Source organism: Mycteria americana, chromosome 5, assembly GCF_035582795.1.
Source record: "Mycteria americana isolate JAX WOST 10 ecotype Jacksonville Zoo and Gardens chromosome 5, USCA_MyAme_1.0, whole genome shotgun sequence".
In the NCBI taxonomy this organism is placed as follows: domain Eukaryota; kingdom Metazoa; phylum Chordata; class Aves; order Ciconiiformes; family Ciconiidae; genus Mycteria; species Mycteria americana.
In genome coordinates, this window is record NC_134369.1 from 46,656,301 (window position 1) to 46,680,854 (window position 24,554).

Here is a 24,554-nt window from a genome sequence, read left to right on the forward strand (position 1 = left end):
GAGCTGCATAAGTGACATCATCACATGTCACTTTTTATTCTGCCTGGACACAGTTAAGGTGGGCCCTTGAAGCTCTCAGACCCAAGCTGGAGCAAGAAAAGGGCCGTGCTGCCATAGTAAAGCAAAAGGCTTACTATAAAGAACAGGTGAATTACCTAAATCAAGGAACTCTTTGAATGCTTCTGTGACACATTCTTCAGGCCTAGAACTCCCATTTATTTTTGATTTATAGCATCAATATTCTTTGAAGAAATAATCTTCGGGACATTAATGAAGGAATTTCAAATTAATAATATCAAAAGGCACTAAATAAAAGTATTTTAGCAAAACACTTCTTGACGGAAATCTGGCAATTGTGTGCTTTTGGAAAAAAAAAAGTTTAAAAGATCTATCAACCACAGTGCCCTTATCTGGAGGAATCACGCTGGTATATATACAAAATATATACCAGTCAGAGTCTATTCATCACTCGGAATCATTATGAGTTAAAACATGTAATAGTGTATTGCATACTCTGTTGCTCATGGCCAGTCTTTGAGAAGGAGCCCAGTTGTAGCCACACAGGGCCAGTATTTTAGAACCTAAATAAATGACTATATTTTTCATATGTTCTGGAAAAAAACCTCTCAGCTGGTGTGAACAAGTTAGAATATTTAGGCTATCCTCTTTTTTTTTTTAATCAGGGACCTATATAGTCACTGAACAGTTTAGCTTCTCATCTGTCTTTTTTTTCTTTTAATCTTGTGCCAGGTGTTTAAGAAGCAGGCAGCAGTGGTATTTCAGTAACCTGCTTTCAGTGTTATTTGCATACCTTTGTATTTTTCCATGGTGATCAATGCTCGACCAAGTGGAACTTCAGTCAGTAAATTTTATGTGCAACTGTTAAAGTAAATTTTACTTTTAATGAGTCTGTTCTATGGATTTTAATGTCCCTTTATAAATATTTATATTTTCAATATGTCTTCATTTAATTGAGAAGGTTCTTCACATTATTTTCAGACAACCACAGGTAGCAGACATAATGACATATCAACACCCTGACCTTTTAGCTTCCGGATTTGTATTAGTTCATCCACATTTTGCTCGTCCATGTATATTATATTTTAGTTTGTATATGATTTTCCTCTATGGGCTGTTGGAACAAAAGGTATTTTCCATACAAACACCTTAATAAACTGGAAAGGAAGAAAATATGCTATTGCCTACTAGCAGCTGTCATGCAGACTGTGTCTTGAGTATCATAATCAGTGTGTACTGCGGCTAGAAATCCACACTGAAATACTGTTTGATATTTGCATGGTGATCAGTCAGAGGGGTGGTCTCAAGTCATATTCATCAATACAGCAACAGCTTCTGATATTCATGAAGTTGTTTTCAAATTACTTCAATTATTTATCTAAAAACACTGCTCATTATGATATCTTGTTGCCATCGCTTTTGTTAGAAATGTCTTCCATGAATTTCTTCTACTACCAGTGTCATTTTCCACTGGTGTAAAATTCACCAATGAATTATGGCTATGAAGAGATGGGAAACAATCATTGCTAATTCCACAGAGAGCTTGCTGGTGCAGGCTCCTCCCCTAGTAATGAGCTATTAACGTGATTTCTACCATCGCACCTTGATAACTCAAGCAGCTGGCTACCAACTGATTCCTTGGGAAACAATTCCACAGTCAACAGGCTTCGTTAAGAATTTTTTACCTGATGCACCACCTGCTTCTTTATTCTCCTTTTTTCAATTTCTTCTCTTATTTATAGGTAACCTGTCTGTCTAATATCCTTCTTTTTGCTTATTTTCCATAGCTATGGTTAGCTGATCCAGGCATATTTATTTCTTGTAGCTTCATGAGTCTATTGCTTTAAGACCCTATTCAATTTCATTTTTAATTTCTGATGTCCCTTTGATTTGTCCAGAACTTTCTGGCACACAAATACAAAGCATGTAGTACTGTATTCTGGTTTGTACAATGAAAGAGTGTTATTTTTGTGCTCTATGATTTGGTATCTCTATGACTATACCTCACAATCATGTATAAAACTGCATGGGTTGAATATACATCCATGGCACTTCAGTGTGAAATAGATGGTAAGCGTGTCTACTTTTTGCCTGAGTGAAGCCAAAAGAGTGGGTCAGAAAGGACCTTGCACAAAATTATGGTGGAGGACACTACAGATATTGAAATGTCCCGTGATAAAACCCTTATGCTGGCAGGTTACCTATCTCTGTCTACTATAGAGAGGCTATTTAAGACACAGTGTATTCTAGTACGGCTGTTACTAGCTTATTTAAACCAGCAGCAAGAAATATTTTAAGTTTCCTCTCACAAAAATATTGACCAAAGACCTTCAGAATTGGTTAGCATGTGCAAATCACTCATATTTCTAAGTAATCTTGCTGATTTAATGATTTTAATTTTTGCATTGTAGCATTTTTATTGCTTTCATTATATTGAAAAATCTGCAATTTTGCAAATAAAACCCCTGTAGTTGGTGAGTCTGCTTGCTAAGAGAGTCCTGTGTAACACGAGTTAATAAGACGTCAGTAACTTACACTGATTAATTCAACTTCATGTAAATCACACTAACAACTTTTTGCTGCAGCTCAAAGGTGATCAGGAAGATGCTACAGCTGAAAAATACTGCCTTTTTAAGTTTTTGTTGAATAGGTTTTGACATTTTAAAATTCTGATAGTTGTACATACTTCTAAAGAGCCTTGTGGAAACAGGATGTTCTTTTTGTTCTCTATCACTTTTGAAATAAACCTTGCCTTGGTATTAGTGCCTGTGCATCCATATATCATAATACTAAAAATATTAATTAAACTGAGTGTAGTATTCTTGCAGCTCAGCCTTTAGACTGAAACTTAATAACATGTATGATTTTGTTTTCCCAGCTTATACAGATCTTTGTCTGAAGGAGTGAGTCTGAAGGACCAGCTTAACTGTACTTTTGGTACTTCTGAAGGTGGACTGCAAGGCAGGGAGGATGTTGTGACCCTTACCTATCGCCAGATTGAAGATCTGGCAGCTCAGCTGCAGCAATCTCGGTCAGAGCAAAAGGACACAGAGCTGAAGCTCCAGGCAGCCCTGGAGGCTTCACGGGAGGCCAATGAAAAAGTTCAGAAGTAAGTCACTTGCCTTCTTTCAAGAAAAATTGCAGTTGAAAGCCGAATGAAACGTTTCTTCTGGTATTTTGTCTATGACTGAAAGTGTGGCAGTACTCAGAAAAGGCCCTTTAAAAAGATTCCTTCTTTGTCAGCCGTTCAGCTCATTACCTACTCAGCGTGAAGCCGATCATTTTAACAGTTTTATAGCATTACGCAAGTCAGTGTGCCTGTCATTACTGTTATGGAAACTGCTTTCTACATGTGCAAGGCACAGAGAAAGTGTTTCCGTCTGCTATGAATGGTTTTCACTGTCTTTTTATCCCATGGCAATCCTGTGGCAACAGAGTATTTGCCTTTATAATTGCATGGTAGGATATTAAGGTTCTCATTTTTGGTCTAATACACATCTGGTGGGTTTCATGCCATGGTAAATGCTGATGGGGTTGTTTAGGGGTGGCTTCAAAATCTCACTGAAACCAACAGGAAGTCTCTGTGTTGGTGAACAGGGATTGTATTCTCTTTCTCATCATAAGATTCCCTGTTAAAAGGTTACTGAACTCCAAAACCTGAAGTTCATCTCTCCTGAAGTCCTTATTGTCATGTTTATTATTACTAGCACATAAGCATTCGAAAGTCTGATTGCTGGGACATAGGCAAACGTGTAGGCAGAGCCTCTTCGCAGTCTGGCACTTCTCATCTCTGCCTTACATTCATCAGCTGCAAAATACGCCTCTCTCACCCTTCCAAAGTGGTCGATGCTGAACTGATGCAAAATTTCCCGTCTGTCCGTATTTGTCTTCAACTTTAATGTCTGCAACATATTTCCAGAGTAGCCAGAAATTGGCTTAGAATATATTGCAAGGACCTAACAAGAGTTCTTCCTGTTCAAAAAAATATGTGCCGAGTTCTCCTATTAAAAAAGTAAAGAAATTCTATTTTTATATTTTTAATTTATTTGTAACTACATAAAACTATATGACTACATAAAACTACATTAACTATAGCTAAGATAGAGATAGATATGAAAATACATATTTTCAGTCATCTCTTTAAAACCTCCAGTGGCTGTTTGAGAATCATTCCAATCTTTGTCCTGAACACTTAGATATATTTGAAACGTCAGCAGATGCATGCTTGATAAAAATAAACCTATAAAAAATAATTACAGCATGTTAAAGAGAATATTGTCTAAACCTTTCTGTACATTGTTTAAAGCTGTTATTTCATTTCATTTTATTTATAAACATTTACTAACCATAGATATTTAAGTGAAGGTTGTTTTTTGGTTTGGGTTTTTTTTTTTTGTGAAACAGTCTTGTTTAATCCCGTGTAACCAGGGTGGCTAGAGTAGAAGTGCAGCTACAACCTGAATTAAAGTGGTGGTGATGCACTGCTATAGTGAAAAGAATTTACACAATTTAACATGCCCAACTACTTGGGAAAATTTTGGTCAGGTTAGTTTTCATTATTGCTAAGATCAGACCACTGAGCCTATAGCGAAATTAAACAATTGGGTGAAGTCTTTTGATGACAATAGCATGCCCTTTTTACCAAGAAACTGTGGAAATGCTCTGTGCGTCTTCCCAGCACCCGGAGTCATCCACCCCCATCTTATAATTCAACCTGCAAACAGATTAAGCAGCTGAGTTTGTGGAAAGTGTGTTTACTTTGAGCTAAGAACCCTTGTGTGACACTATAGAGATTCCTCTGACACCTCTGGGAGAGCTACACAGACAGTTCGTACTCATCAGCAGGGAAACCGGGCTGAGAATTCCCAATTTCTTTGTAACCTCAACCGCTTCATACAAATCAGTGTTTGGCAATTAGGCAGGAACTCATTTGTTAGCTTAGCTTTTTATTTCGAAGATGTAGGATGTTCTACATTTCAAAAAGGAACTGACAGTTTATAAACCTGTCAATGGAAAGGCTTCTTGCTATTAATTACAGTAGTATTAATTATGAGCACTGTCTTAAGAGGATGCTTATTGTAATTTAAAATGTGACACTATGATTCATAGCCTAAACAGGGTTCTAAAACATCTGTTTTCTTGACTTCTTTTAAACGCTCAAGTAAAACTGAATTCTGACGTACGAGGGAAGTATTTTTGCAGTTATATAAAGTAGTTTCTCAGTATTATTCAGTAAAATATCTGAATAATGCAGCAACAGTTAAAAATCAGAAGAGGAAAATAATTATGAGCTTCCTTAAGAAAGAACATAATTAGAATAATTACAATAATGTTGAAAAAGGATATACTTTGTATCTTCGTACTATATAATTTACTGGTGTTCACTATGCCTTTGCTAATCTGTTCTCTGGCAACACTAAAGAATTTTTTAATATTCTTAAAAACTTCAGTGTTTGCATTCAGCATCGCATGCAGAGCTTGAAATAGAGATGTAATTTCTCCACGGCATTGCCATCATGTCAGCCATTTGTGTACCCACCTGCAATTGTTGCTTTCTAAACGTGAGATCCAAGTCAGAATAGCGGTCCTATGTTTTCCGTCAGGACACAAAGCATCTAAAAAATTTCTGGATCCTATCCCACATGAAACAGCAGCTGTGAACCAGAAGGGGGATATATTGGAATCTGCTTATAGTGAACTTGGATATAGTAAAATTCTGTTTATATTGAAGTAGGGTGAACATCTCGCATCAGCTCACTGCAGTGTGAGATATAAATTGCGTGCTCTTGCCTGTGAAGATGATTTGCCATCCTAGCAGGGGTGGTGGTGTGAAACAAAAAATGTTGGTGCTCAGAGTGACCACACAGATTTAGCAGCATTTGTTTGAATCTTTTGATTTTGAAACATTAACAAGGTACACATTAGACTTTTAAGAGAGCACTATTCTAGTTTATAAAGCAAATACACGTTTTAACTGTGTGGTGTATGTAAATAAATACATGTAGGCACACACATAACAGTACATATTTATTCAATAGGAAATTACGATCCGAGCGATACTTAGTATTTTTAACCTATACTCTGTAGAATGGCTGTGACTCTGATTTTCTATATTTAATTAATGTTTCTAATTCATGGTTACAAACAAAGAATTAGGACAGCGGCACAGAATTCACCAGGAGTGTTGGCACAACGCCACAGGGCCCCTGCAAGTTTGTCCTGCCGGAGAAGCCGGGAGCCAGCTGGTGCAGCCCCAGCAGGGAAATGGGGCTGACCTGGAGAAGGTGGCTGGAAAAAAGCCTGTGAATTAATTAATGCCTCCGCCAGCAGAGGAAGCAAGACGTTTTAAAACTGTCCTTCCTGCTGGAACCTCTGGGATTGAGGAGTGGCTACTGATGTCAGTGAGATCAGAGGAGGTTATAATGTAATACCAAATCAATATTAGCCAATTATCAGTAAAGGCTGAGGCCAGTTTTGATGTGTTTTTTCTAGGAAATGTTCTATTTTTCTGCAACAGCTTTGCGGCTGGAGTGAATTTTAATGCAGTTTGTCTATTGAGGGTTTCTATTTTTTCTCACGATTTAATGATTCTAGCTCAGTAACATGCAGCGCCCTGCGTGTGAGTACAGTCACCCTTGCACACTCGCATAGCCGTGTAAGGTGGCAGCGGAGGGTACGCGTGTAGAATTTCTATGTAATCCTCTAAAAGTAAACACAAAGCCACAAAGTAATGGTGCAATGCTAAAATATACTGGTATGAAAATAAGCATAAATGGTGAGGAATGGGCTGCTTGTGCACTTTGTCGAGGTAGTTCTTACTATGAGCAAAGCAAATATATGTGATGTAAAACAGAAATTCTTACTTCATTTGTCCTTAACAGTTTATTAAAGACACCTTTTCTTTTGATTTTGGGGTTTTTTTCTTTCAAGGAGGAAGTCAGGAGAGTCACAGATTTGGATAAAATACTTCAGTGGATTGAATACAAAAGAAAACTAAGCAATCTTCTTAATAAGCAGATAGTTTTATCAAAGGAAATTACTATCTCTCATAAAAGAAATACTACCCTTAATAACATTTGCTTTACCTCTTAAGGTGTGATTTTTTGGCTGCCTAACTTTCCTTGTTACTGGAAACCACCCTTTTTTTGCGTAGTCCTGGATTTCCCTCCAGCATTTTTGAGCACGCTTTCTCTGCTTTCGTAGTTGCTCACTTAGCTTTGTTCCTTAGCTGATGCTGATAAATGTTGGTCGATGACACAACAAAAACAAACTGCTCTTACCAGCATTTGACACAGTTGAAAAGAATACAAAAATGGAAAGAAATAAGGAGCAAGCGTTTATTAAGTGGTTAGAGTCCCCCTCTTCTGCAAGTAAAACTAATCTGCCTTCCAAGTACAGGAGCTGTGTGCGTTTCACATCAACGTCCAAGACGTTCTCCAGTGCTGACTGGAGGGTCTAATCTTTCCCAGAATGATCCGAGCAGTGCAGTTCAAGAACAAGAATGAATATTTGAATAATCACACCACAATGTGAGGTGACCCTCCGACAGGGGACTGACCAGATAGACATATGGATTTTGGGAAGACGCTCTGATGCTCTTTTTTCACACAGCTGTGAGAAGAATGTGGCTAAGACCCAGTAGTCTTTCTGGAGTGTAGCTGGCAAAGGAAACCATGAGGAGAAGAGAATTTAACACATGGGTGTAAGAGAGTCCGCTTCATTGATGCGATCTGAGGGGAATGTCTAATGACTGGAAGAATCAAACTTGGCAATGAAAACACAAAGCTCTTTTCATCAATTCAAACGCAGACTCTAAAGCTGCAGATGGTTACCTCCAGCCTTGCCTATTCAGTGCGGGGTTGTATAAAATGGCACTTTGGCGAATACTAATAGATCAAAACAAAGATTTAATAACATAAAGATGTGGTGTTCATTTTTAAATGAGGATACAGGTCAGTGTCTCAGAAAAGAGTGAAATAAGTATCTTTATGTATGGGTCTAAAGTCTCTGGAGATTTTTAACTGCAAACATGGTATCTTTAGTGTGCAGATTGTATTCAGTACAGCACAGCTATGCAGGGGACAGGCTAAATGCAAGATTTCTGAATTATTATACTAATTGAGTCTCTTTGCAACATGCAAATGTTAACTAGTTATCTCCCTCTTAAAATCATACCTACATATATTTAGTTGAAGTATACATTGTAGCTTGTATGCTTTCAGTCACTCCTTGTAGATGAGAATGGAGCTAGTTAATTAGAAATTGCAGGCAGAAGCACTGCACAAAAGAAACAAGTTTTACATTCACCGGGACTTAAAGCTATTTGTTTTGGAGGAACCACCAAATGTCAGATAACTAAACTGGCTTTATGTAAAATTTTAGAGATACATTTCTTTAAATTTTATATTTCAAAACAATAAATAGAATTTAATGTCTTACTTTATTAAGATGTTACATTTAGATGTTCAGACTTCCCTATTAAAACTAGACTGCTTTTTTTTTACTTACAAAACTGTATTCTGGTGAATGTCAGATCAACACATTAACTACTGGAAGCTAGGAGTACGGCTTCATAGATATTAATAGTTTCACCGATTTGTGTCAGTAAATAATTTAGCAGATGTCAAAAGTGATTTTGCTTTTAATGAAAACCACCGTGCTGCCTGCTGCTGTGAAGTTCTGCTGGGATTGAATAGTTGGTAATCTTTTAATATCATATAGGGAATAATTTAATTGGTGCTGGCATTTTGAAATGTAAAGTAAGTTCTGGTGACTTGTTGAAGAATGTAGATGTAGAGCTAGTTTCTTAGTTACAGCAAATTGGCTTAGCTCTGTCGCACTGAGTTGCATTCATTTGTCCCAGTTAAGGATATGACCTGTAGTTTACTGAGAAACAGATGCTGGTGGGTACATTCAAAAGACGAGCAAGTGAGGGCAAAGTGCTAAGAATCTTTTACTTGCTATAGCAAGCCACAGAAGTCAATGGTCATGAGAGTTTATATGGAAGGAAGTGGGGAGCTGAAGAAGACAACTCTTGTAGCAGCCTAAGATACCAATGAAAATTAGCAATAGTTCTGGACTTTCAGAACTGGATCAAAAGTTATTAAAGGAGATTCAACATGGAAAAAACGGCTTGATGAGGACTGATGTGTTGGCTGCCTCGTGCAATGATTAAAAGCAGATTATAAGCTCCATGGGGCCCATAAGAGATAGACGATCTCCACAGGCAGGGTTTTATGGTGTTTAGGAAACCCACACTAGCCAGATGGAAGATTCCCAGACACGCAAAACTACCACATACCCTGAAGAATTCTGCAGAGTGCAGCAGAGCTGATGCAAAGTTTCTTTGGCATGCAAGACATGAATAGGAACATGAGAAAGTCTAAAACACAAAATCTAGTAACAATCACATCATATCGTATACGAAAACATTACCATTAACTAGGGTAGCGATAACAGGCAGTGTGAATTTATTGGATTTAGGGGCAATAGGCTTGGAAGTAGCCTGCTTTAGGAATTCAGTGAGGAATTAAGACTGATTAAAATGTGTGAAGAAAGTCATGTGTGATCTAACTGAAAACAGTACATGGTAGGGTCAGAATTTATTTAAATACTTGGAATTCTGTGCTAACGCCAATGACTCCTCTCAGAAAAATTCCCCTCAGACTGCACCAATATGCACGGTGAAATGATGAATTAAAAAGTCTTGTAGAGATACCTGTTTGTGGTAATAAAAGAATTGAGTAAGCCAGTGAGGTTATGTGCAGCCTCAGAGAAATTCAACATATAGAGTGAAATCAGTTTTCTGGGTCTGGAGGAAATAAAATATTGAACTAGTATTCAAATCTAAGGCGAGCTGAACAAATTCAGTCACTAGTGGCATATTCTCTGGACTGTTGTAGGTATACCATGTTTCTGTATCACTAAGCAGATCTTGTTTCCCTTGGTAAGGCTAACTTATTATTCATGCTGTCCAAAAGGAAATATATCACTTTTGCAAAGCTGTAATGAAATGTATTTTCCGCGTTGGATTATATTAGATAATATATTGGATGACACTTCACTTACCAATATTTGAATTGCGTACTCCATGTTACAGTCCAGGTAAAATTTGCAGGCTGTGATGGAGGGAGTGCCTGATAATTTAGTACCACTAATACTGATAACGTCCCGGCCCAAAGAAGAGACGACTTGGGTTAGCATAAGCAGAAAGCTTCTGACTGAAAAAATACAATTGACTTTTTGTCTTTTCTGCCTGGGTTCCTTGGAGACCCAAATGGAGAAGCACATGCTGAACCAGAGTGATGCACGCTGGTTGCACCGAGATCCGCACAGAGCAGCGCGACCTCAGGCGTTTTCTTTCAAAAGCTTCCTTGGCATCTGTGCCCCCCCGCCCCACTTTTCCAAGTGGTTGTTTGGGAGCAGGGATACTCCTCCGGGGTGTGACAGAACGGAACTGAGTTTCCTCCTCCATCTGAGGAGATCCTGGTTCAAATATCCTGTATCTCAGGGGATGTATCGGCCACTCAGGTTTGGTCTTGGATGCTCTCTATGCCTTGCCTTGAAGTAGTACCACAGAGCAGAAAATAATGCAGGCTTCTCGGATCGGAGCGCAGTGAGTAGGCTACTCACCTCTGAGAAGCGAGACCTGGTTCTGACACTTGCCTTTAGAGCTTTTTCTCAGTTTTATCCAATGCCTGTTGAACATAAATACAGAGTCAGTATCAGAACACCCATCTCCCATTTTCCAGGTGAGCGCCCTCGATCACCACCCACAGAATCACACCTTCAGGTCAAATAACATTTCAGATGTTTCTTCTGTAGAAATTCATAGCTTCAGAAAGAGAAAAGAGAAGTAGAGAAGACTCTTCAGCCCTGGAGTGTACAGCTCTCCTGAGAAGTGGCAGACGTGGGTTAAAACCAAGTTTTCCTTAGCTTGGCTGAATGCTCTAGATGGCAGTCAGTATAATTTTTTATACGTGTTTTAAAAAGGAGGAGTGGTAGCACTGCTGTTCCCTTTGTCACCTTAAAAGAAACAAGGGGCCTCAGGTTAGTTTTAGAGAAGAGCAGTTTGAGGACCTCTGGACAGCTTGGAGCAAGACACTTAAGCTGAGGGCCTGAGATTTTTAAAAAAAGGAACAAAACCCCCTATTTGGCTAGTGTAGGAGCACCCTTCTCCTTACAGTAGTTGTTGCAAACCCCATCCCAAGGTGCTGCCGTGCTCTCTGTGCAGTCTGAAGGAGGAATGCACCAGGGCAGAGCACACATGGGGCTGCAGATCCCATTCTCAATACCAGAGTCCTGACAGACGGATTTGGTGTTGTTCAGAATTACTGCAGCTGAGACCCTTTGTAGTACTAATGATTCGTAATATCTTTTGACATCTCGTTCTCATTTGAAGACGCCCCAGTTTGTGGTATCGGTACCAAAAGTCTCGTACAGTTATAATGTGTGATATTGCCAGAGCAGATTATGGGATATCATCCTTGTGGATATTTTGGGTGTCATAAATTATAGTGAGACCTTTAGCATCTGAGGGTTTATGATCAATGCCAGGATTACATTCAGTGGTGTACTTCACAGAATGAAGACAAAAAATCCCAGCCAAAGGGAATGACAGATAAGCCTTTCGTACATTCCATGCACACTCAAGGTATCCATTGACTGCAGGGAGTTGCACATGGATGAAGAATGCAAAACTGAGCATACAGTCTAAGTCAAAGTATTTATTTTCTTTGTGTAGCTATGATTTACATTTACTTAACCTCTGTAAATTGTGGATTGCAGTGCAGATATTGTTTTCTTAAAGTATAGGTAGTTACAATATAAACACAAATATTTATCATCATTTGAATATTTATCATCTCAGCCTTTCACAAAAATATAAGCAGCGCTGAAACTTCGTTCTCTCAAACACTAAAATGTATTCTATGAAAGTCAAATGTTTTCAGAGTCAACATAATCACAGCATCCCAGTTTTTGACCTGTGTGTTCATTTACAGTTTGCTTATAGCTGCTTCACAGAGATGGAAGTTTGTAGATTACAACATGGTTTTATTGATTTATCAGTAGCAAAATACACTAAGTATACTCAGTAAACTGGATCGGCTAGCTCTTGGGCTTGTATTGTATAATATCAGCTTGTTGTGGAATACTTCAGAACAAAATCAGCATGTTGGCATAGTTAACATCAATGGTGTAAACCAGACTTGCAAAGACTAATATTTAGTAAGACCAATAACACAAACAAATTAGATTTTGAAGTTGTTTGCCCAATAGGAAGAAGCATGCTGACACAGTATTTGTAAGCTTATAGTTAACCATTCTATGACAAATTATTAAATAACTTTGAAAAGCAGATTGAGTGCTCCTTGAAGAACAGCAAGAAAACTTTCCTCAGACTTGCTTTTTTTTCCAAGACGATAAAACGAGCGTCACAGCAAATAATCATTTACTTTAATATTTTATATCCAAATAAAATAAGTCCATGGCATTTACATTGCCGTTACTAAATAGTATTTGGTTTGTTTGCAAGAGTCATTTATTTGTGGCTTGGCTGAAGGAGTAAAAATAAATTTGCGGTTCTTTCTGTTAATACTCATACTGTTTCTTAACGTATGCAAAAGATTGAATACTGTAAATGTATGTGCAGAAGCTCAACAAGAAACCCCAGACTTTCTGAAGCTTCTTAATTACGTATCTTTTAGAGAATTGCTGGAACAGTTCTTTACAGCAACAAATAGAAATAACTGACTAGGCCAGCAAGGTATTTAATTTTAAGCAAACTTGAAACCATTTAAATTTTTCCACTGCTTAAAATTAAGTGTACCTTTACTGAAGCAGGGGCTAGTTCTCAAAGGAAAAAATTACAGTTCACGTTTCTAATCTAATACTGAGTCATTAATTAATAACCAGATTTTTCTGTAAGGCTTTTGATTTTTTTTTAACAATATTTTGTAGAAAGGCAGCATCAGTTGCGTTTATAGGTATGAGAGCTAACAACAGCTTTAACCCCATCATTGCCACTATTTTATTGGCAAGTTGCTTGGCTTTTCCGTTCTACATTTTTGCTGTATGTGATGTGGGTATAAGGATATAGATCTAAACACTGGGTTGTTGGAAGGTGTAAATCTTTAGGACCAAATTTTATCATTTCAGCTTCAGATTATGGAATTTTTGCCCATAGAAAGTAGCAGAATTCAGCCTTTGAGTGGACGACATTGCAGGTATTGGAGAGGCGTATAATAAAATTACTATATTTAGCACTTTATTCTGTGCCTCATAATATATCCATCTCTATCACCTCAATCTTTTATTTGATAAGATAATCATATAAATTATTTGAAGGATATAACAGATGAACATCTACATCTGATAAAAGGGATATCCTAAGTGGTGAACTCAACACAAAAGACATTTCACAGATCTCCAATTTTAAACACTGAGAAAATATTTTACTCTACACTTTTGAAGAATTTCATGAATCTTGATGTAAAGCCAAATTGGTATGCTTTCATCAGCAGAGATGAAAAGGTTTTTCTCCTACAATCAGTGCCATTCATGTCAACCAGGCAGAATTGCCACCAGGGCCTGAGTCTGGAAGCTCACAAGTTCAGAATAATTAAAGCCGTCCTCAAAATGAGCTGAAGCTCCACTGCTTCACTGCTTCTCTCCCGCCTTGCTCAGGAATTCAGTCACCTCCCAGGAGCAGGAGGAGAAGCTCGTTCCCAGTCAGATGGCAGGAACATGGAGCAAAATAGGCCCAGAAGGCCAGTGAAAAAAAATCTCCTGTGAATTGTCTTGCTAGAATGGTGCAGAAGACAGTTGGAGACAGTCTGTCTGCCAGCTACTAGAGAAAGGTTATTGAAGCTTAGAAGTGGGAAGGCTTGTTTTTACCTTAATGGCCTTAAATGGCTGATAACTTAGTAAAAAGCCTATGAAGTATTTTAAGGAGCACTATGCGTGTGTAGAAGACACTTTGGTCTGTGATGCTAAGTCTCAGCTGGTATTTTAAAAGCCCATTTTTTGTGTGTAAATGAGTTAGGCATCTTTCCTGGTTTTATCCCTGCATAGGGGACCCCGTCGCAACATCACCATAATAGACAAGCTTCATGGTGATAACATCTATCGATAATATATTGCAAGCATTAAGAGAAGGAGAGGATGTTTCACCCATGGACTTTTTGTTAGTCCACTACTGAGGGAAGGCTGCTCTTATTTTTTCTAGAAATACTTTTCAGAAGCATGACTAAGCGTGAGTTGCCCTGGAACCAGGAGAAGTCTATGGGCACCTCTGGATCACACCGGAAGGGTGGGGAGTTCACCTACCAGTCTGAGCCCCTTACAAAGGACTTTTCACAAGTGGGAACTTAATTAAATGCTTTCCTCTTACATCCACACCCATTTCCATTGTTAGTTACTTGATCCCTCAGTGATATTGTAGAAGTCATTCCAGCTTGGGCGATATCCCATCAGTTATGCCAGGAAGGCAAATCTGTTGAAATACATCAAACCTATGTAAAAACAATTATTTTTAATGTAAAGTGGAGGGACTTGCTGATGGTTTACAGGAAGGAATTTTCTCTCCACAAGCTCCAGATTACTCTTGGTCTCGAGGGTGGGAGCTGTCTAGAGCCAGCAAGTCTGCATCAGGTTTTGTAAAATATTTGTGGAATCAAGAAAAAAGCTCATGTTGTCTTTATTGTTTACGATATCAAGAGGAGTCTGCCAAAGTTGTGCTTTGATGGGATGTACTTGGGAAACAGCCTGAGTAGTACCTCAGTATTTGCGATTTTACAAACTCATTGTAAACAAGACTTGACCAGAACGTGCCCAAAAGGGGTGGAACTGGCTCGGAATAGGCAGCTGAGCGGTTCAGACCTTGCCTTACAAGGAAGGCTTGTTTGAAACATGCAGAAAGGTGTAATGTGGTGGTTTCAGACTGATACTTTCAAAGTTTGGAGTCTCTTAGTAACCCCATTCTCTACAGATCCTTAAATGTTTATCAGTCTGCTGGTCCTGCATTTCATGAGGAATCCTATCTAACTGTTTTGGATAGGTTTGAAATAATATTTGGTTTAGATAATCAATTTTTGACATCGCTTTAAAATATTCCTGAAGAGAGATTTAGAGCAAAACAAAATCCTCTAAAAAGTAGGTCCTTTTTCCATCTCCTGAAATACATCTCAGCTGGATATAGAATAAGAGAACTGGCTAGTTGTTACCAGTTGACATGGTCCAGAGCACCGATTGAGAAGCTGAGAGAGATGGGCTCTGTATCCAGCAATTTTAGGTTCTAATTCTGCGGGTATTTATGCCTATGCTTGGGGGTTTTTGTGCACATGAGGAACCCAGTTCAGCTCAAGACTACTGATACATAAAATCAAACATGACAAAAAGTTTGTGGGTCTTCTCAGTTTTCTTGATTGGTTGAGCTTCAGCAAGTCATTTCGCTTCTCTGCACGCTGTTTTGCCACATGCAAAATACACATAATGCAAAATAGACCTGATGTCTGCCTTTTGAACACTTTACATAAAAGTTCTGACCATCCCTCAGTGTTGTGAGCATTCAAAGCAAAGAATGTTTGCTTTTTTGAGGTAGTATTGCTCTCAAGAAGAAGGTGGGAAACAGTCGGAGTAGGCTTCGATGTCAAGATTTCTCCTAAAAAAGAGACCAGCTGTGACCGCAAATGAGTGGAAACAGTAACTGTCAGTGCTAAAAGTAATTCAAGCTTATGGAAGGAGGTATATAAAAGGTTTTTCTTGCACAAATAGAAGTAGTAAACTGCGTAAAATTTGCATATAAACTGTTAGACTCAAGCTGGAGTAATTAGGTGAAATTCTGTGATCTGGTTAAATAATCTGATCAGTATCATTTGGCCATCATATGCCAATATATCCTCTATTTCAATTACTGTTAATTTTTTAACTCTTTAATATCGGTCACATGCTCAGATATGAACGGTCCATCCAATAGTAAAAGTCTCTATCTGGTCTAAATGATAAGCATGTTGTAGATCTCAATTTACTGAACCACAGATGAGGTTATAGCATAGTGGTTTCAGGGTTTATTTTTCTTTCTCATGAGCTCGTTTATTTTAGGCAATCAGTATATGCTGTCCTGAGAAAGCATTTGAAAGCAAAGGAGCAATACCTTTCACAAGGTGGCATTAAATCCAGCACAGATGCAAAGTCCTGATTCTGTATTATCCTGTACTGTGTAGCAATCTACATCAATGCAAAGTAGGGTGAAACGCTGTCAAAATAGACCAACTGTGTTTACCACTCACTTTTCCTGCTGCTGGTGATGGCACAAGGTGAATAGTAATGGTGAGCTAGCTCATAATCTTCCAAACAGAAGGTAGAGAGCAAACAATTTGACAAGATTAGTTATTGTGGACCACAGATAAAGGCTTAATATTTTAGCCAAGGCCTGTGTAAGCCAGGTTTATTTTGAAATATGTCTGCTGTCAGGAGCCCAACTGGCTGTATTTACTTCTAAGTTTAATCATATACAGAATTACTCTTTTGGGTTGAGAAGACGCTGAAAGGGATTTAATAGGAATGCTTGTTTTGTGACAGTGCTTTTCAGAGGCAGAATGGTTTGCCCTGCCAGATTTAAGGCCTGTAAGTTTAATGGAACACACTTTTTGGAGTGACATTACAAACAGCGTTGGGCAGGCAGGAATTGGCAGCGGTGCCTGGAGTGATTAGATTCAACACTGTGGTCTACCACGGTTTAGAGCTCGCTGATGCTGCTAAATCAGTCTCTAAGACTTGTGTTTTAAGACCAGAAAGGACCATTAATACCGGTCAGTCCAGCCACCTGTCTAACACAGGGCACCGAATTTTACTCGGTAGTTCCTGCATCAGGTTAAAAACCACTGCTGAACTCCAGCGTGGCATTTAGAAAGACGCCCAGATCCAAAAGCTGCAGAGGGAACTTTGTTAAGCAGAGAGAAGCAGCTTGGGGCACCTGAACCACATGTAGTCTTTACCACTATGATGATATGAAGGAATTGTTACAGACTGGAATATGACTTAAATGCAACCAGCAATGTTTCTTAGCGAGTTGATCAAAAATTATTATTGTTCAAAAGGTAGGCTTTTGAGGTGGCAAAAGTAATACCTAAACTGAAGAATAAGCATAACTAAAGATTCACTGAACCACCCAGAGGTAAGAGGGCGATGCCTCCGTAGCGTGGTAGATAGGCCACTCACTGCAAGGTCATACCCTTACATTCCAGGCTTTGATCCAGTGAATATTTATGCATTTTATTCAGTCGGAGCATTCTCGACATTTGAAACTGAGAACAAGCCACCCCAGCACCCGGTGTTAGCGCAGTGCTGCTCCCTTGAGAGGGAAGCAGCTGGAGTCCAGTTCCCCCATACAGATAACAGAGCTGAACCAGTTTCCTCCAGCATCTTGAGTAAATGATCCTATCCAAGTGGCTGGTTTCTGGGTGAGACAAGTATCACAGCAGCCTCTCTTCTCTGTGTCATTTGTTTCCTTGACTTGTACAGAAAATGCCTGAAAACGAGTACTCCATTTAGGATTTGATGAAATATATCCAAGAGGAAGACTGAAGGGAAGGAGAGGAAAAGGAAAGGAAAGGAATTTTTTTATTCTGAGATGAAATTAAGTGAATTTGTTTGTATGACCACTCACCGAACAGTCAGCTATTCACTGAGCTCTGCTGCTAAACTGCTTGTAATGCTTTTGTCCAATGCATTTTATTTACCTAATATATTTTCAAATGCTTGGTTTCTAAAGGGAATTAGTGTTAGCAAAACACATTCCACAAGAAGCCAGAAATCACGCAAGTAAGGCCATCTTCATAGCCTGAGCCTAATCTTATCTACTGGAAAGATAACCAAGGGTTATAGTTTAGGTTTATAAGCCTTTATATAGCATTTCAAAATCCAGGAGGGTTTTGTTTTTATCGCTTAACTCCTCCATCTGCAGGTAGAAGCTATTGTTTTCAGCTAGTCTATATATTGCTTTGCAGATTAGGACATAGGCTACTTGAAGGATGCCGTTTTCTTCCCGTTGGGTATCCATTTTGGCTGTTTCTAGGGCATGATGCCCTGGAAGATCACTTTGTGATGTATAACTCTGTCATATTCAGAACTTGTGGATAAAGGCCACTCCTCTCCTTTGGGGTGAGTTCCTTTGGCCAGAGATGGAGCAGTGTGGAAGGATGTACTGATCTATGTGGATTTACGCAGTTGCAGAGTTTTTACTGATCCCAAGCTACAGTTCAGAGATAGACCTCTTCAGCAGGATACGTGAAAGAGGAGAGTAAGCCAAAAATGCACATAAGAGTCAGCACTAGAGACCAGTACATAACTTTTTTGCAACTATACATGCAGCTTCTGGGCTCCCAGAACAAACTTCTCTGTCAGTAAGGATTTTAAGTCTGCTTTATGGAGACTGATTCTAAAACCAAAATGATTTATACTCAAGGGAGTAAAGCTCTGTAAGGCTTTGCTAAAAATCAAAGCATATTGTCGGACAGTTCAGGAGCTACGTAAGAACACTCCATATAACAACATACACTCCATACAGGCATTTTGTCAGATGTATGCATATTTGAAATAACTAGAAGAGGAGTTGAGAATGGTTGAGAATTTGTCTTGGGGAAGACACACCTAGCAACGTTCTTGTTTAGGTAACATTCCTTTGAAGATGAGGACTTTCTTAAAGCTTAGCAACACTTTTAAAAGTACATATTCAAACTGGTAATATCATAGCAGCAAGCTCCTCAAGGAAATCTTTTCATTTCTGTATTAAAACACAGATTCACCTGATTAATTCCAACTTTGTATTGAGGAAGAATTAAACAACTGCAATTCAAGACTCTTCACAGTGATGCGTATTTTGCTAACTTAAAAATAATGATGGACCAGATGTCCCTTTCCTAATTTGTGGGGGTTTTTTATTTTTCCATTTCATGGAAGCACTGAGATGAGCATTAAAGAAGTAGGTAGTCTAGGTAAAGAATATTTATAGCTCTCATCTTTGTGCTTTTCATGGATGCAAATTCTATCTATCCCGAAAAACACAGGACTTTTTGACTTTGGGTGTGTGTAAGTCAGTATAAATAAAACCAAAGTTGTACCTATCCATCTGAATACATAGTTTGTTCATGTGTTTTATATGCCATTTTGTACTCATTTTGCATGCATACATACAGTAATTGTGTAGAGAATGCTGAAGTGGCATTTGCTAAGAGAATTTATTTATTAAGGGACAAATTTTCTAGAATTATTTAAGTACTAAGAAATAGCAAAGGTCACCTACTGGGATTTCCCAAAATCTCTTAGCAAGAAATTGAAATCTGTGAGAATGAGGAGTGAGACCATAAGAGGCTTTGTTGAACATTCCTAAATGTGTCTGTCTGTCCTTGCACATTTGGACCTCCAGCACTGCAACTGAGTTGCCCACCGTATCATTATTCTGTCTGTCCTAAAACAGCAGGTGAAATACTTCCTTCTTGAATGACAATTCATGAAATGCAAATTCAGTGAGTGTCTTTCTTATATCTCAAGAGAAGATGGTGTCATATTGTGCATTTAATTTCTACTATGAGGACTGTTTCCTTCACAAGCAAAAAGACATGTAATTTGTTAAATCTGTGTCTTAGCATATGGTCAAACACAGTCAGTATTGCTTTTGGTTAAGTAAAATACGGTGAGATTATACTGGCAGATACATCATGATTGCACAAAGTAATAAAAGTTGCTTTCTTCAGGTCAGTGTCTTCTGTATTTTGAATAAAGCTCTGCAAAGACTTTTAGGGTAGTTCCCAGTACCTCCCATTCATCTGTTTAGATATTTAAGTTACCCTTGATCTTGAGGTATAAGACTATTCCTTCAGTCTACCGCAGATTAAAATGCTCAGCCTCCAAAAGGAGCTGCCTGCAGCATCCCACCGGGCTGGGTACAGAGCCTTATCGACGAGGAGCGATTCTGCCACCGTCACCCCTTGCAGGTAGTACCTCATTGACACAAACGGCCTTGTTAGCTGCCTTTTATTACTCACAAAGAAAAATGTTGCTTAGTGTGAGTCGGGATGGCAGAGTTGGGCCCTTGGTGAACAAAGAGTCCAGGATTATCGTTCCGAAAAGCCCCCTGAGGCCTGTATCAAGAGTTATTAACCACTGATTCAGCCCATAGCTTTATTTTGTAGGCTTAAGTGGGATTTCAGTGGTATATTGGGTCTTGTGTCTGTGTAGGGATGAATTTTGCCCTCTGTTATTTTATCTTATAAATAGCTGTTACAGTTTCTCTTTTACATTATTGTTTAAATCTCTTTCAAATGTATGGTTTCTTAATCCCCTGCTGCTTTTTTTTTTCTTTCTTCTAATAAAGAATAAATAAATTTGCAAATCCACACATGACTGAAACAAAAGGCAAATAAGCCCTGCACGGTTTGTGTTTGGTGCGGGATACCTCATTTTGATGATTTCAGTCATCATTCATTTGAAAAGCAGGAGCTACGATTGTTAAGCCTCATTATTTTCAATGAAGCCTGACAGTTTCAAGGTTAAACAGAAGACAGCTACTTTCATCCCAGTGGTATTTCTCTTCAAACATGGGCAGCTCTTCGCTAACTTGTCTGCTCTGCTGTGCAGTGTCATTGCTTGGTCACAGAGTGGTGCACATCTAAGCCCAATTGCAGTACAGTATGGAAGCAGGGACCTCCAACCTACGTCTCCCCAGATGAAACCTCAACTATTGAAGTCATTTTTCCCCCACTTGTATACGCCATGCAGTATTTCTTTTTAACTGAATAGTGATTTAAATAAGCCATGATCTCAGATTTTACTATTTTTCTGCTGTCTCCCAGAAAACACTTTGCAGCCCAAACCTTCTGTTTGTCCAGTTTGAAATGTTCCTCCTGTGCTTTTTGTCTCTGAAGCACATTACAGAGGGTGCTAGTGTGAGAGAGAAAGAGACCTAGTGATAGTTAGAGTGGCTGAGAAAGCTGCAATGCTTCTGAACATACATGCTGTTAAAAATGAGGACTGATCTGCCATTGCTTTCTGAAATTGCGCATGGACTGACAACAGATTTAACAGGGAAACTCCTCAGTAACAGACCTATCAGTAACTGAGTTAAAACCCTTAGAACCCAGAACACAGAAAATTGCAAAAGCCCTGACTTGGTACTTCATGGACTGACTGCACTGAGTTATGACTGTCTGGGTGCTGCCTCCATAAAGATGAAGAAGTGCAGTAGATGTATGTTACAAAAACAGGAAAAATGCACTAGTTGGTTAAAAAGGAAAAGCGATAAATGGAAAACTGAAGGGAGAGGAGTAGCTAAGCAGTAGTTTTTCACCTGTACTTTCACTCCTTTATAGTCCCTGTGCAACAGCTAGAACCAGCTGAACTTTCCACATACATTTCCTGGTGTCTGATAATTACGTTAGGGTGGTGAATTCTTAATCTTGTTTCAGGAATTAAGTCACGTGGTGAGTACAATGAAAGGTGTAGCTTCATGGTGCTTGGTGGTTCCTGGAAAACAAGAGTGTTTCAATACGTACCGTGTGCGTTAGTCATGACTTGTGGCAATAAATCTAAGACGTGTTAACTAGTTTTCCTGCACTGAAGTTACTAATGCATCCATGAGATAAAATCAGTTTTGCAGTTTTGATAAAGCTGTGTTATTTTTATTTCCTATCTGCATTCCTCATGTTGTATAATATATTAAAAAAAACCCCAACTGTCTTTTTAGATAAGGAAAAAATGGTCAACTTTGCAACAGTGAATACAACTATTTGAACCTGCAACTCTTTTTATCCATTATGGAAGTTGTGTGTATAATATGCTGGACATGGCTCTAAAAGTGTTCTACTACACACAGTGTCTGCCTTTATATAGTTAGTTTATTTGTGGGAGAGCTTTCATTGAAGGATTCAGTAAAATATGGATAAATTGAAGAAATAGCTTGAGCGTGTGATTACTGGAGTGCTGAAGATAGATGTGTGCAAATGGAAAACGCTGAACAAATTTAGCCCTTTGCATTTGCCTTCATACTTTAACAAAAGGAAAGAACAAATTAAGCCAGTGAGATGCTGGATATGCCTATAGCCTGTGCCTTAAAACTAAGAGAGGAGTAGGTGGCTCTCTGTCCTACTTATTTAGACTGTTAATTTTTCTGTGGTTGTGTCAACATAATAATCATACAGGCCACCTTCAGAATATCATCATCCACATCCTCAGAAACTTGGCTTGCTGAGTATTTTGAAAAAGTTTTTGACATGAAACACCTGGGGTTTTAGGCATAAATTTATAAACTGGACAATAAAAGTATCTCTTGGATAACGGGCAGGGTATTTTTTAAGGGGAAACAACAGCTAAGTGTTACATTTAACACGAGCCATGAACCATTCATATTTTAAAAAGTGCAAGAATTTAATGTCCTGCTTACCCCGAAGTGTATATGCGCCACAGGATTGCTGCATAGGGGTTTGTGTTAATGCCTTACCGGGACTTCAGATACTACATGTACTACAAAAGAAAAGTGAGTTGATATATATCACTGACTGCAAATGGGTTGGGTTGTAGGTTAAAAAGTTTTCCGTAAGTTGTCTGCGTTTTCCCTTAATGTCTGTCTTTTACAGTAGTGCTTTGTTTCTGAGCGTGACCACCACCAGGACAGCTTGGTTCAGTGCAAACACTGTCTCTTTCAGCCAGAACATTCCTAACGTTAGCTTCCTTTTTTTTCTCTCCTCTCCCTCTCCCCTGCCCCCTCTCAGGTTGGAAAGACTGGTGGACGTCCTGAGGAAGAAGGTTGGAGCAGGGACCATTAGGACCGTGATCTGATTGAAAGCTCTAGTCTAAGGAAGCATTCACATCTGGTGACCAGGCTGCTTCATTCAGCACTGTGTAAACACTAAAGCCTTAACTTAGCAAACAGTTGTTAGAAGTGGGACACTCCAGCGACATTCCAAGCTGAGATAAAATCAAATCATAAATGTTTAACTACTTTGCTGCTGAGTTCTGTGATTTGTTGAAATTTTTCACTGCAAACATATATTTGTTTTTAAGCAGATGCATTGTGGCACTGTGTACTGTGAAAAATGATGTAGATGCTTATTTTAACAGTCTGTCCTCTCGGTGTTACTAGACTATAGTCTACTGCAAGGCACAGCTTGATCGTGTTTTCAAATAGTGCAGGCTTCAGGTGCAAAATCCTGCAAAGCAGTTTCAAACTTTAAATCCCTTATGTTATTTGTGAGACTGCAAACAGTCCAGTATTTGTATGTTAAATATATTAATTGATAAAGGAGGTTAACATTCAAGAAATATCTCTGGCTAGTATATTGGAGATTTTTTCCTCCTTACTCATAGCCCATTGAATTGCAGCTAATGACTGTGGCTACATCTAAGGGAAGGATGCATGTACAGCTTTATACAACGATTGAGTAGCTACTGCTAGTACATGGCATTTTCAGCATGCATTAAAAAGAAGTGTACAGTTAGGTTTCACTGGAGGTACAGCTTCATAAATTGCAACGTGAAAACCTTGTGACGTTGTACGGTATCTCAGACAGTGGGGAAGGTTTTCTGTGGTTTTTTAGTCACTCCTCTGTCCTTTCCTATGAGGGAAAATCTTTCAAATATCCAGAAACCACCTTGTAGAGTCAAAATTTGCCTTTCAAGTGTAAGGTGGGTCACTCACCCCTTTCCTACGAGACTTTTTGCCTGCTTCTTCTAGACCTCTGATTGCTCTGCAGTGCAGGAGTGCCATCCAGGTTGGGTTTGAGGCCAGACTGCCAACCCTCTGCTTTGTGTACTCCTGAAGTGCCCTGGGACTGAACGCAAAGGCTGAAGGTTAGAATCCTACAGGGAGGGGAGAAATTGAGGGGTGAGGAGGAAAGTTTGGGGTACACAGACATTACAGACCTTACAGATACAGGAGAGTCGGACCTAGAGTTATATATTTGTGACCCAGATATCTCCCTGTATTCGGTCCGTCTTTGTCACATGACCAAAGGTGAGCAGAAGGGTCAGGTCAGCACTCATATAAACCTGCTCAAGAAGGCAGCTGTAATCTTTAGGCAGCCCAAATTCAGTAATGAATCTCAGGAGCACGGTGGGCTTTAAGCTACTCCCAGGACCAGCCAGCTCAGGCAGGGTGGATATAGCTCCTAAGGCTTCCACTTGCCTACTCTGCTTTGTGTTTAATGTTATGCTGTCTTCCCTCGTAATGTTTGCCTGTACAGATGTCATGATAGGGTAGTCTAGCTGAAGAAAATGAGATTTTAATTTTGGATAGGGGGAGACATTTCAATTATTGTTTTTCCTTTCAAGCACTTCCATGTTAAACCTTCATCATCTGCAGACCTAAGCTCCTCCTAGTTTCAGTCGACCAAACCTAACCCCTTGCAGGGAGATGAGTAGCATTCCTCCAAGCCAAATTTACCCAACTCACTTCTAGAAACTTCTGAAGTGCTCCTTTTTGACCTTTGGTCAATCCTAAGATAGCCAGTGAGTCTGAAGTCTCTCCCCCACACTTATTCAAT

The 24,554-nt window shown here is 39.0% G+C and overlaps 1 protein-coding gene across 13 annotated transcripts in view; it reads left to right on the forward strand.

Annotated features, from left to right (window-relative positions):
* MIPOL1 (mirror-image polydactyly 1) overlaps positions 1–23,651 on the forward strand; it is a 195,846-nt gene extending 172,195 nt beyond the window's left edge. For all 13 annotated transcript variants that reach the window (XM_075503173.1, XM_075503170.1, XM_075503168.1 and 10 more), the window contains 2 exons: positions 2,897–3,127; positions 22,785–23,651. In XM_075503173.1, the coding sequence (XP_075359288.1) occupies positions 2,897–3,127; positions 22,785–22,851 (298 nt within the window). In that variant the 3' untranslated portion in view covers positions 22,852–23,651. The remainder of the gene's footprint in view (positions 1–2,896; positions 3,128–22,784) is intronic.
* Positions 23,652–24,554: the final 903 nt, after the last annotated feature.